Source organism: Sus scrofa, chromosome 2, assembly GCF_054392235.1.
Source record: "Sus scrofa isolate SSC_HxYL_T2T_F1_AM1 chromosome 2, Sscrofa_HxYL_maternal_Yorkshire_Landrace_v2.0, whole genome shotgun sequence".
Taxonomy (NCBI): domain Eukaryota; kingdom Metazoa; phylum Chordata; class Mammalia; order Artiodactyla; family Suidae; genus Sus; species Sus scrofa.
This window is the reverse complement of record NC_139384.1, coordinates 43,508,571-43,521,179: the sequence shown is the minus strand read 5'-3', so window position 1 is coordinate 43,521,179 and position 12,609 is coordinate 43,508,571. Positions and strand designations below refer to the sequence as shown.

Sequence of the window (12,609 nt, the reverse complement as noted above, 5' to 3'; positions counted from 1 at the left end):
ATACCACAGCCATGCAGGATCTGAGCCATATCTGCAACCTACACCACAGCTCATGGCAACGCTGTGTCCTTAACCCACTGAGCAAAGCCAGGGATTGAACCTGTGTCCTCATGGATGCTAGTCAGAGTTGTTAACTGCTGAACCACGATGGATACTCTGGTTCATCAATTTTAATAAATGTGCCACATTAATGGGAAATGTTAGTAACAGGAGAAACTGTGTGTGTAGTGGGGAGTAGGGATGGGGAGAAGGAGTATATGGGAAAACCCTCTGTACTTTCTGTGCAATTTTTCTATAAAGCTATAAAGTGCTTTAAAATATTTTTATTAAAAATGAACAGCAAGCTGCCAAATAGGTAAATATTTATAATACATATAACTCAAAAAGGACTCACATTCAGCTCATAAAAACTTCTACAAATAAATAGAGAAAAAGGGAAACACTTAATGAAAATGGGCAAAACATATACAGACACTTCAAAGAAATACAAGTAGCCAATAAGCACATGAAAAGATGCTCAATTTCCTAAGTCATTTGAGAAATGCCAGTTAAAACATAATGGGGGAGTTTCCGTTGTGGTGCAGCCAAAATGAATCTGACTAGGAACCATGAGGTTTTGGGTTCGATCCCTGACCTTGCTCAGTGGGTTAAGGATCTGGCGTTGCTGTGAGCTGTGGTGTAAATCGCAGATGTGCTTCGGATTTGGAGTTGCTGTGGCTGTGGTATGGGCCAGTGGCTACAGCTCATTCGACCCCTAGCCTAGGAACCTCCATATGCCGTGGGTGCAGCCCTCAAAAAGCAAAAAAAAAACCAAACCAAAAAAACCAAAAAAAACCAACCATAACGGGATACCACTTCATACTCCTTAGAATGACTGAAATTCAAAAGACTGGTAGAACCATGTTTGTTGGGGAGCATGTAGAGCAACTGGAATGTTCATACATTGCTGGTGGAAATGGGAAATAGCACAGCCATTATATTTTTTTAATTTTTAAATTTTATTTTTGGGCCACACCCACAGCATGTGGAAATTCCCGTGCTAGGGACTGAATCCCAGCTACAGCTACAGCAATGCTGGATCCTTAACCTATTTTTCCGGGCTGGGGATCAAACCCACGCCCCCACAGCAACCCAAGCCCCTGCAGAGACAATGTTGGGTCTTTAACCCACTGTGCCACAGTGGAAACTCCAGCACAACCACTTTAGAAGAGAGTTTGTCAGTTTCTCATAGAGTTAAGCGTACATTTTCCCATGGCCCAGCAATATCAGTTCAGGATATTTATCCAAGAAAAATGAAAGCATATGTCCCCAAAAAGGCTTGGATAAGGATGTTTACAGTAGTTTTGGGAGTTCCCATCATGGCTCAGTGGTTAATAAATCTGACTAAGAACCATGAGGTTGGGGTTCAATCCCTGGCCTTGCTCAGTGGGTTAAGGATCCAGCGTTGCCATGAGCTGTGGTGTAGGTCACAGACGCAGCTTGGATCCCATGTTGCTGTGGCTATGGTGTAGGCCAGCGGCTACAGCTCCGATTGGAGCCCTAGCCTGGGAACCTCCATATGCCGCAGGAGGGGCCCAAGAAGTGGCAAAAAGACAAAAAAAAAAAAAAAAAAAAAAAAAAAGGAATGTTTACAGTAGTTTTATTCACAAAAGCCAAAAGTGGAATATGACACATATCTATCCATATAAAAATAAACAGTATACACCCATCCAGTGAAAGAGTACTCAGCTTTATAAAAGCGACAAACTACTGGTATATACAATGCAATGACATAAGTAAATCCTCAAAATATTATGTTGAGTGAAAGAAGGTTGGAGCAAAAAAGTACACCACATGAGTCTAAATATTTTAAGTCAAAGTTCAGGCAAAACTAATCTTTGGTGACAGAAGTAGAAACAGTTACTACTCTGGGGCGGGAAGAATGACTCAGGAACACGAGGGACCTTTCAGAGGTGTTGAAAATGTGTTATGCCTTGATTGGCACTTTAGTCACATGGATGTGTGTATTTATTACCAAAACTCATTGAACTGTCTACACCAATGATCTGTGCAGTCACTGTTTCTTAACTTTACTGCAGTGAAAAAAACAAAAGGTTATTAGTGCACATGTATATCTGAATCACTTTGTTGTGCAGCCAAAGTGATCCCAACATTATAAATCAATTATACGTCAATAAAACTTTAAAAAATGAAAACACTAAAAAAGAAAAAGATATTAAAAGAGGCAACCTTTAAACCTAATATGTTATTTTTATAGACCAGGTAACAAAAAATGTTGGGATTAGGCTACTAAAATCAATGTGATGAGTTCTTTGGAATAAAAGGTAAATCTGACATAGATCCTGTCTTCAGAGAACAGAGTCTAGGAGGACCCACTGGAAACATCCATGAAGGATTAGCGAGCCCCAGGGAGGGAGAATCTGGGCAAAGGCGAAGGGGTAGGAATGAGAAGGGGTGCCTGTGGGATTCTGCTAGAGGGCCTGTGGAAGGAAACCACAGGAACGACTCATCTCAAACCTTAAATGTGCTCTGATATTGATTTATCTGGTTATAAAACTTCAGGCTTGCAAAAATTTGAAGATGGTGACAGCCGCCCACTTAAAGATGGTGACTCAAATCTGGTAAATGGAGATTTAGCACAGGCTAGACGTAAAAATTCATCATGTATCCATTCATTAAGTCATTTATTCCATACACATTGATGACCCTAGGGAGTCATTCTGAAGCCTGCCAGAAATCAAAGGTTACTCGTTGGGGCTAGGTTGAACTTTAAGTCTTTTAACTGTATCAAAACAGATGATAAAAAAAAGTGACCGCAGCAACTTGTCAAAAATGAAATGTTTAATCCCTACCAAGTGCAGTGACCAAAGAAAATTTAGACCTTTTCTGCACTGCATTCAGCTTCTCCTGAAGGTGGGATTCTTCAAAAGAGGAAACAGTCCTGGACCCTAGAGTTGGCAAAGCTCTCATGGGGATGGGGTGAGGCCCCCAGGTAAGACAGTCCTTGAGATGATGCACTCAGTGTTTCTCTAACAGGCCTTATCTCATTTAATCCTCACTGCCCACATTATGGTTTTAACTGTTTTGTTTTTTTGTTTGTTTGTTTTTGGGGGGCCACACCCGCGGCATATGAAGGTTCCCAGGCTAGGGGTCCAATCGGAGCTATAGCCGCCACAGCAACGCAGGATCCAAGCCACGTCTGCGACCTACACCACAGCTCACGGCAATGCTGGATCCTTAACCTACTGAGCAAGGCCAGGGAATCTAACCCCCGTCTTCATGGATGCTAGTTGGGTTTGTTAACTGCTGAGCCACAACGGGAACTCCAATGAACTGTTTTAAGATCAGGGGCCTGGAGGCGAAGTTAAGAAACCCTCCCAAACCAAAAGGGAGAAAGTTGGCTCTCGAAGCCACAGCTGTCTGACCCAAGCAGAAACCTCGAATCAGGGCACCAGACTGCTTCCTGACACCTCCAGGGTCTCCTGAGGAAGGGTGCCTTCACTTTCATCCACATCCCATACGTCCTCCAAAGCCTTCTGCAGAACCACCCTGAGGGTCTGCCGTCTTCGCCTCTTCGGCCTCTGCCGCCGCCTAAAGGAGCCAACCAAGAAGTAAATGATGGGGTTGGCGCAGCTGTTGACACAGGACAGGGTAGTGGCCACCAGGAAGTGACAGGAGTACATGAACAAATCATTATGAATCCAGATTATGATGAACCAGTAGACGCCGAAGGGGAGGCCGCAGATGAGGAAGACCAGCACCGTGAGCGCCACGGTCACATACAGCCTGGTCAGCTGCAGCCGCTGGGACTTAGAGAGGATCCTGCCCAGCAGAGCCAGGCTGGACCCAGCCAGGAGCACAAATAGGAAAGTCAGCCACCCAGCAGTGATGAAATCAAACAAACGACACCAAATGAGGTTAAAGCTCATGGACAGGAAGCCACAATCCTTTGCTTCCAGGATGCTCAGCAGCAGGGACAGAGCCCAGAGGAGGGCACACATGACAGCTGACAGGTGTCTGGGGCGGCGGCAGCGGTACCAGATGGGGCACAGGACCGACAGGCAGCGCTCGGTGCTGATGGCGCTGAGCAAGCTCAGGCCCGCGAGGTAGGCAAAGGTGAGCACGGTGGTGAAAAATCTGGGGAAGGAGAATGCGCTGGAGTGGAAGGAGATGATGAGGTTCTGCAGGGAATACAGAATGTGGAGGAGGAGGAGGAGGAAGTCAGCTGCCGCCAGGTTGAGGATGTACACGGAGAAGGAGTTCCGGCGCAGGCGGAAGCCCAGGATCCACATCACAACCGCGTTTCCTGCCAGGCCTCCCAGGGCCATGATGCCCGTCAGCAAGGTCGAAAACTTGAGAACAGGTCTGGTTACTTCCGCCCATTGGTGTGGGTTCTGTCTCCCAGGCTGGGGTGGTTGGATCCAGGCTCAGAAACCCTCCACGGGTGCCCCTGGGGACACAGACAAGACATGAGTCTCTGCTGTGTAACTGCGGATGCTCACTGCCACCCTGCTACGTGGGAAGTACTGTCCCTGTGTTACACAGGAGGGAACTGGAGGCGCTTGCGGAGATTAAGATACTTACTGAAGTCCACATGGCCCTGGAGACCTGGAACCTGGATTCAAACTCAGTTCTCTCTGATTCAGATGCATGGACTCTACTGCACCACAGTCTCCCTACGAATATGGGAATATCACTTCCACTCAACCTCCTGGTCTGTGTCATCAATACAGGGGGCAGGAGGAGGAAAGTCTGAATAGGTTATGTGGGGGTGACGGTGGGCCTCTGAGCTCAGCATTCCTTCTGCCTGGGACTGAGATTTCCTTTTAGGGCCAGAAAATCAGAAACCCCCAGACATGGCTTGTGGGCCATCTTAATGACTGAGAGGATGTCATGATTTAGGGTCATGAAGGGAATGTGACAGGTGTGAGAGTGGCCAGGCCTCTCAAGCTGGGACTTGCTCGAGGTGTCAGCGTTAGGAGGACAGGAAGTGCTTTTCTCCATCCATTGGTGTGTCCCCATTGCCTGGCACTGTGTGGTAGATGCAGTTTAAATCATGCTTATAATGGATTTCTTTCTAGAGAAGCTCAAATCACAAACTCAAAATACTTCTAAATACCTGTGCCTCCCCCCTCCCCAAACCCAACAACAATAACTACATTCTATTCTCAAGGCATTTATGGTGATTGTGAGAGATTATTCCAAAGAAGAGGTGCAAAGAGTCAAAGAAACAAACTAAGGAGGTTCCATGAGAAACTAACCCAGCCCCAGGAACTAGTGACTGTGAGGGGGCTATAAGAAGAGATGGCTTTTCTCTGTTTGCCTTCAAGTCTCATTTCTATCTTCTGTACCCTTCTCTGTGTCCCAGGAGGAGAGATCTCTGTGCCTTAAGTGGTGAGCTCCCTCTCCCTCTGGCTCCTGTTTGCTAACAGTGAGAGGGAGATACTGAGAGAGGTTGGAGGGCAGGAAGAGAGTGATTGCATCTTTTTTTTTTTCTTTTTTTTAATGGTTGCACATGCAGCACATGGAGGTTCCCAGGCTAGGGTTCAAATCAGAGCTGCAGCTGCCGACCCACCCCACAGTCACAGCAATGTGGGATCCGAGCCACGCCTATGTCCTACAGCTCAAGGGAACCCGGTATCCTTAACTCACTGAGTGAGGCCAGGGATCGAACCCACATCCTTGCGGATACTAGTCGGGTTCATTATTGCTAAGCCGCAATGGGAACTCCCTGATTTGAGCTTTTTAACTCCCTGGCTCTCTCCCTGCCAGGCTGTGAGTTGACAGTGGTGGTGTCATTCTACCTGAGGACATAGCCCCTGTCTTATGGTCCTTTCCTACAGCCACAGTGACAACTCCACCTTCAGCTACAGCCCTCCCTGAGTTCTGCTAACTTCTTCCTTTTCCCCTTCAGGCCCAGCAATGGTAACGGCTCCCTGTGAAGTCTTGTCTTGGGGGCTTCAGCATCTTTTATAGATTTCCCTGAGCTCTGCCCACACTTTTGTAACTGGTCCCTTCCTTCATTAAACTCTCTTCAATTACCCTATTAGATTGTGCCCTGTGTTTTCTGCTGGGACAATGCCATCTATAAGGATACAAAAACCAAACCCCAAAAATGATAGGAAACAAAAGACAATGACTAGCAAGCAAATCTGTGAAACTGGAGCTTATTAACAGCAATTTAGCTTGGGAATACAATGCCAGCATGCCAGCGCACTCCCTAAATTAAGATGGGCAAAATATTCCTTTTTATGGTTGCAGATTCGAATGTTTCGAGAGAAAGGGAGCATAAAAGGAGATAGAACAGAAGCAGGAAGAACCTGGGGGACCCCGCTTGGTTCTTCCATAGTCCATGCTGCCAGCAGTCAAAGCTTCCACGGGGGAGCTTCACATCTCCTGACTCTTGCTGATGGATGCCCATGACCCCTGCATGCCCAGACCCAAGATGAACTCGGAGGTGGGGGGTTGCCTTTGCTCAAAGATAGTTCTTGAGCAAACTCTTACCTTAGCACCATTCTTCTTGCTGGAGGTGGTGAGTGGAAAAGAAGGACCTTTCCTGTGATTGACAAGCAGAAGAGACTGCTTTTTCACCCTCTGGAAAAGGAGGTGCCTGCAGGAGCAGGAGAGAAACCTGGTGACTGAGACTTATCAAGATACTGGACAGCCCCTGTGATTTCCTGCAGGAGGGGTATTGGCAGATGAGAGCCTGGAGATGGGTGAGACAAGAAACCTCACGAGATATTTATCATTTGCCCTTACTCCAATTACTTATCTCCAGCTCTCTCCTGTCCTACCCTATCTGGTCCCCACCCCTTTTCCCCTGGGAGGAATGGCTGTCCCACAGCCTTTTGCTGCCCGCTGTGAGCCTGTGCAGGAAGCTGACCCACCAAACAATGGGAGCTGGCATAGCTGAAGAACAGTTTGCTTGGCATTCAAAACCCTGAATGGGCTGGCTCACTTGATTATTTATTTATTTATTTATTTATTTATTTTGTCTTTTTGCCTTTTCTTGGGCTGCTCCTGCGGCATGTGGAGGTTCCCAGGCTAGGGGTCCAATCGGATCTGTAGCTGCTGGCCTACACCACAGCTACAGCAACGTGGGATCTGAGCCGCCTCTGCAACCTACACCACAGCTCACAGCAACACCAGATCCTTAACCCACTGAGCGAGGCCAGGGATCGAACCCACAACCTCATGGTTCCTAGTCAGATTTGTTAACCACTGTGCCACGACGGGAACTCCGATCTTTTAAAATTTAATCACAGAAGTAATGACTGCACATCCATTGTATTTCAAATTACACAAGGTACATAAAATGAAATGTAAAACCTCTCCTAATCTCATTCCCCAGTAGCAACCAAAGTTTCCATTTTCCATTCGTAATTCTTTTAGAAGTTAATATTACAGCTTTATATAGTAAAACAGACAAACAAACCTACCGTTAGATTTTTGATTCTTCAATGTCAACAACAGGGTATATATTGAATTCCAGTATAAACGATAAGGAGTTTTGGAGTTTCTGGTGTGGTGCAGCAGAAACGAATCCAACTAGGCACCATGAGGTTACCAGTTCCCTGACCTCGCTTAGTGGGTTCAGGATCTCGCGTTGCCGTGAGCTGTGGTGTAGGCCACAGACGTGGCTCAGATCTGGCATGGCTGTGGCGTAGGCTGGCAGCTGTGGCTCTGATTCAACCCCTAGCCTGGGAACCTCCATGTGCCATGGGTGTGGCCCTAAAAAGCAAAAAAAAAAAAAAAAGTAAGATAAGGAATTTAGCATAGCATGTGCACTCACTGTCACCTTTCTCCCTCTACATCATATTTGTTCACTAGATTATTTTCAGATCATCTAGAGCCAACCAGTATTTTCAGTCTTAGCTCCTATGACTTCCTCTCACATACCCATGCTGCCGCCAAATTGTTACTTGTTATTTCTTTTAAAAACTTAACTCTGAGATTTCCTGTTGTGGCTCAGTGATAATGAATCTGACTAGTATGCACGAGGATGGGGGTTTGATCCCTGGCCTCACTCAGTGGGTCAAGGATCCAGTGTTGCCATGAGCTGTGGTGGAGGTTGTAGACGCGGCTTGGATCTGATGTTGCTTTGGCTGTGGTGTAGGCTGGCAGCTGTGGCTCTGATTAGACCCCTAGCCTGGGAACCTCCACATGCCGTGGGTGAGGCTCTAAAAAGACAAAAAAAAAAAAAAAAAAAAAGGAATAAGAGTCTTCCAATGATTAAAAAAAAAAAAGAAAAAAAAAGGATTGACCTTGGGATATACAATACAGTCATGGCCGATCTTGACAGGTGCTTCTAGTGGATGGTGCAGCTAGGAAATGGGAGGTGTGGGCTCTGGAGAGAATGGTGTGATAGCACACCTGGAAAACCCTTGAAAGTTAACTTGAGGAGCTACCACAAAGACGGGTAGTTCAGAAAGCTGGCTGGGTACAAAATTACTCTATAGAAAATAATAGCTTTCCTATATATGAAAATGAATTAGGAAATACAATAAAATGAAACCTTACCTACTGCCGGAGAAAAAAAGAAAGCAATGACGGCTGATCAGCCATACCAGATATTAGAACATGTTTCGAAGCCTTGGTAAGTACAAATATTAGATGCTAACATAAAAACAGGCAGAGGGAGTTCCCTGGTGGCTCAGTGGGTTAAGGATCCAGCATTGTCACTGCAGCAGCTTGGGTTGCTACTGTGGTGCAGTTTTGATCCCTGGCCTGGGATCTTCCATATGCCATGGGCATGGCCAAAAAAATCCCCAAAACCAAAAAACAAAAATCAAACAAACAAAAAACAGGCAGTGAGATTAATGGAGCAGGGCAGAGTCTCAGGAATCAAACATAAGTGAATGTGGAATCCAGTATATGCTGAGAGGGCCATTTCAAATGGGACAGGGTGGAGATAAAATAATAAAAGTATGAAATTTATCAAATTATTGGGCAATTTGGAATCCATCTAGAATAAAATATAGTAGGAATCATACCTCACATCTTACACCATGTTAATCTTCTAATGGATTGTATATTTAAATGTAAATAAGGAAAGCATAAAGAATTAGAAGAAAAAAATGGGAAATTTTTATATAACCCTAGATTAGGGGGAGATCTTAAGACTCATAAGCCTTAAATTAAAATGTTGGTTAAAGGAGTTTCCTGGTGACTCAGTCAGTTAAGGATCATGCATTGTCAGTGCTGTGGTTACTGCTGTGACGTAGATTCATTTCCTAGCCCGGGAAATGCCACATGCTGCAGGCATGGCCAAAAAAAAAAAAAAAAAAAAAGGAATTTTAAAAAATTGATGAAAATAATTAAAAATAAAAAATAATTTTTCTGCATGGAAAAGTCCACTCTAAACAATTCAAATAAACTGAGAAAAATACTTATAATGCATATCTTGGAAAAATATATCTATATCTATCTATAGCTCCTAGACATTATTAAGAAAGAATCTTAGCAATCTATAGAAAAATGATCAACTCAGTTCTAGAAAACTCATATTTTTTTCATTTTTTTAAAGTTTTATTGAAGTATAGTGGATTTACAGTGTTGTACACAGAGCAATTCGGTTATACATGTACACACATCCATTCTTTTTTCAGATTCTTTTCCCATATAGACCATCACAGACTATTGGGTAGAGTTCCCTGTGCTATACAACAGGTCCCTTTTGGTCTATCATTCCGTATACCACAGTATGCACATGCCAATCCCAAACCCCAAGTCCATTCCTCTCCCTCACGTTTCCCCTGTGGTATCCATAAGTTTGTTTTCAAAGTCTGTGAGTCTGTTCTGTTCTGCAAGTAAGTTCGTTTGTATCCTTTTTTAGATTCTACATAAAAGCGATAACATACGATGTTTGTCTTTCACTGTCTAACTTCACTTAGTATGATAATCTCTAGGTCCATCCATGTTACTGCAAATGGCGTTATTTTATTCTTTTTCATGGAGACCAATATTCCACTGTATATATGCACATCTTCTTTATCCATTCCTCCGTTGATAGACATTTAGGATGCCTCCAAGTCTTGGCTAGTGTAAATAGTGCTGCAATGACATGTGAAAAAAAACGCTAAAATATACTCATGAGTAGAAAGGGTAATGGAAGCTCTACTGAGATATTTTCATCTTCAGATATTCAAAGACTCAAAAGCTTGATACTGAATGTTGGAGTGTGCATGAGGAAGGTGGCACCTTCACGTGCCTGCCACTCCCAAGCAGAACTTTGCCCCCAACGGGAAGCAGGTCACAAGACTTCACACGGACCTAGGCTGGTAACAGATGCTGCTGCCACCCTGTGGAAGCTTAGTCAACAGTAATTAAAGGCATCAACTTACCAGGAACAGGTTTTTGAACCTTCCCCTTTTAAAAAGATTTCTCAAGAAGTGGAAGCAGAAGAAAAAGTTCTTTGTACCTCCCAGAACATTACTGGCTCTCCAGGGGATGTTTTTTTCTCCTCAACTTGTCTGGAAGTTTTATGCTTTTGTCTGTTTTCCAGGCTATTACCATAGCTACTTAACATATTTATGTAAAGTCTAAAGGCAGCCTTTTAGGGTGATAGCTATAGTCATAGTCCTGCACTTGGATGGTATTTCAGCCCCCATTCCCCTCCTCTGCCCTGTACTTTGGTGCAGTGGACAAACTGCACAATTGTCCCCAGAAATCTGTCTTCCTGATGGGCGACACCAAGACCTTAGAAAGCTTTAACCTGTCTCCTTCCTCCTGACCTCCTGTGCTCCGGTATGTTATTCTGACTCTTTTCGTTTCATCTCCCCTGCCCCAGCTCAGTTAAACACTTACAGTTTTAAATAGTGAGTGTCAGAGTTCCCGCTGTCGTGTGGTGGGTTCAGAATCTGACTGTAGCAGCTTATGTTGCTGCAGAGGCGTGGGTTCCATCCCTGTCTGGCACAGTGGGTTAAAGGATCCAGCGTTGCTGGGGTGAAAGTCCCTGGCCTGGGAGCTTCCGTATGACACAGGCGCAGCCATAGAAAAAATTGTCCATATTTGTTCGATAATCACCATAACCACCAATGTTTTTGCTCACCCTCCCAGTTCATGTCTCATATCTTCCATTCCTTGAAATTCATTCTTCAGAAGTTCCTTTGGTGAGCATCTGTGGGTGGTAAGTGCCCTAGTTTTTCTCTATCTGCAAATGGCACCGTTGCACCCTCATTTCCTAGAGGTGATTTTTGTAGGCTGGCATTGTAGGGTGACAGGTGACAGTTGTTCTCCAGCACATTGTAGATCCGCCATCTTTGCCTACCAGCGTTACCATTGTGAGGTTGGCCTTTAGTCAACTTGCCACTCACTTGCAGTTATATGCCTTTTCTCTCTCTCTGTATTTTTCTTTTTCTTTTTTCTTCTTCTTCTTTTTTTTTTTTTTTTTTTTTGGTCTTTTTAGGGCTGCACATATGGCATATGGAAGCTCCCAGGGGGGATCTTCCATAGAGGTCGATTCCTAGGGGTCAATTCAGAGCTGTAGCCACTGGCCTACGGCCACACAGGATCCAAGCCTTGTATGCAGCCTGCACTACAGCTCACGACAATGCCAGATCCGTAACCCACTGAACAAGGCCAGGAATCAAACCTGCATCCTCATGGATACTAGTCGGTTTGTTAACCACTGAGCCACGATGGGTACTCCTCCCTTTTCTCTGGTGTGATACACTTTCACCAAAATGTGTCTAGTGGCTTTCTTTTTATATCATGTTGGGGGTTTATGGTGCTTCCAGGATTTCAGGATTACTGTCATTTACTATTTCTGGACAATTTTCTCCTATATCCCTTCAAATATTGCATAGTGGTTAGGAACACAAACTCTGGAGCTAGGCCGCTTGGCATCTTGTCTTGACCTTAGACAAATATCGTAACGCCTCTGTGTTTCTGCTTCCTCATCTGTAAAGTGGGGATGACATCATTACCTACCTGTGGATTTGCTGTGAACATTCTACTAGTTTAGAACAGGGATGCATAGTAAATACTATATCCTTGTTAGTGCCTTTGATCATTTTTATTATTGTCTTTTTCTGAAAGTCTCATTCAACAGATGTTAGGTTGTCTTTTCTGAGTCTCCAGATCCCTGAACATTTCTTTCTTATTTTCTATCTCTTTGTCTCCCAGGCAGCTTTCTGGGTAATTTCTTTAGATGGATCTTCTAGATTATTAGTGTCTTTCCCATTGTGTCTAATCTGTTTAATTCATCCACTGAATTTTAAATTCAATGGATATATTATTAGTTTCTAGAAGCTTTACTTGAGATTTTGTTTTAAAATGTGCTTGGTCATTTTTTGACTTGGTCTTGATGCTGGCTCACATGATCCATCCTCTTTTATGTCTTTAACCCTATTAGACAGAGAAATATTAACACTATCTGACAATTCCAGTGCTGGTCTCTGTATGTCTAATTTTACTGTCTGTTGTTTCATCTGTCACTTCCTTGTGGTGCCTTGTTTCTTTGGGTGAGTGTAATTTTTGACTGGTAGCTGCTTATCTTCCTTGGGCCTTCATCTGTGGGAATTCTTTGAGGTTTGAATTATAGTTGAGTTCCTCCAGAGAAGACTTGTGTTTTCTTTTGCTAATTGACTAGGGGATCTTCCCAGCATG

General features: G+C 44.2%; 1 protein-coding gene across 1 annotated transcript; it reads right to left on the bottom strand.

Moving 5' to 3' along the window:
• Nucleotides 1–3,443: 3,443 nt before the first annotated feature.
• On the bottom strand, nt 3,444–7,903 carry MRGPRX2 (MAS related GPR family member X2). The gene is given in 4 exon segments (XM_013994496.3): nt 3,444–4,344; nt 4,346–4,450; nt 6,505–6,556; nt 7,900–7,903. Coding segments are annotated over 4 exon segments (1,062 nt in total).
• Between the last annotated feature and the right edge of the window lie 4,706 nt (nt 7,904–12,609).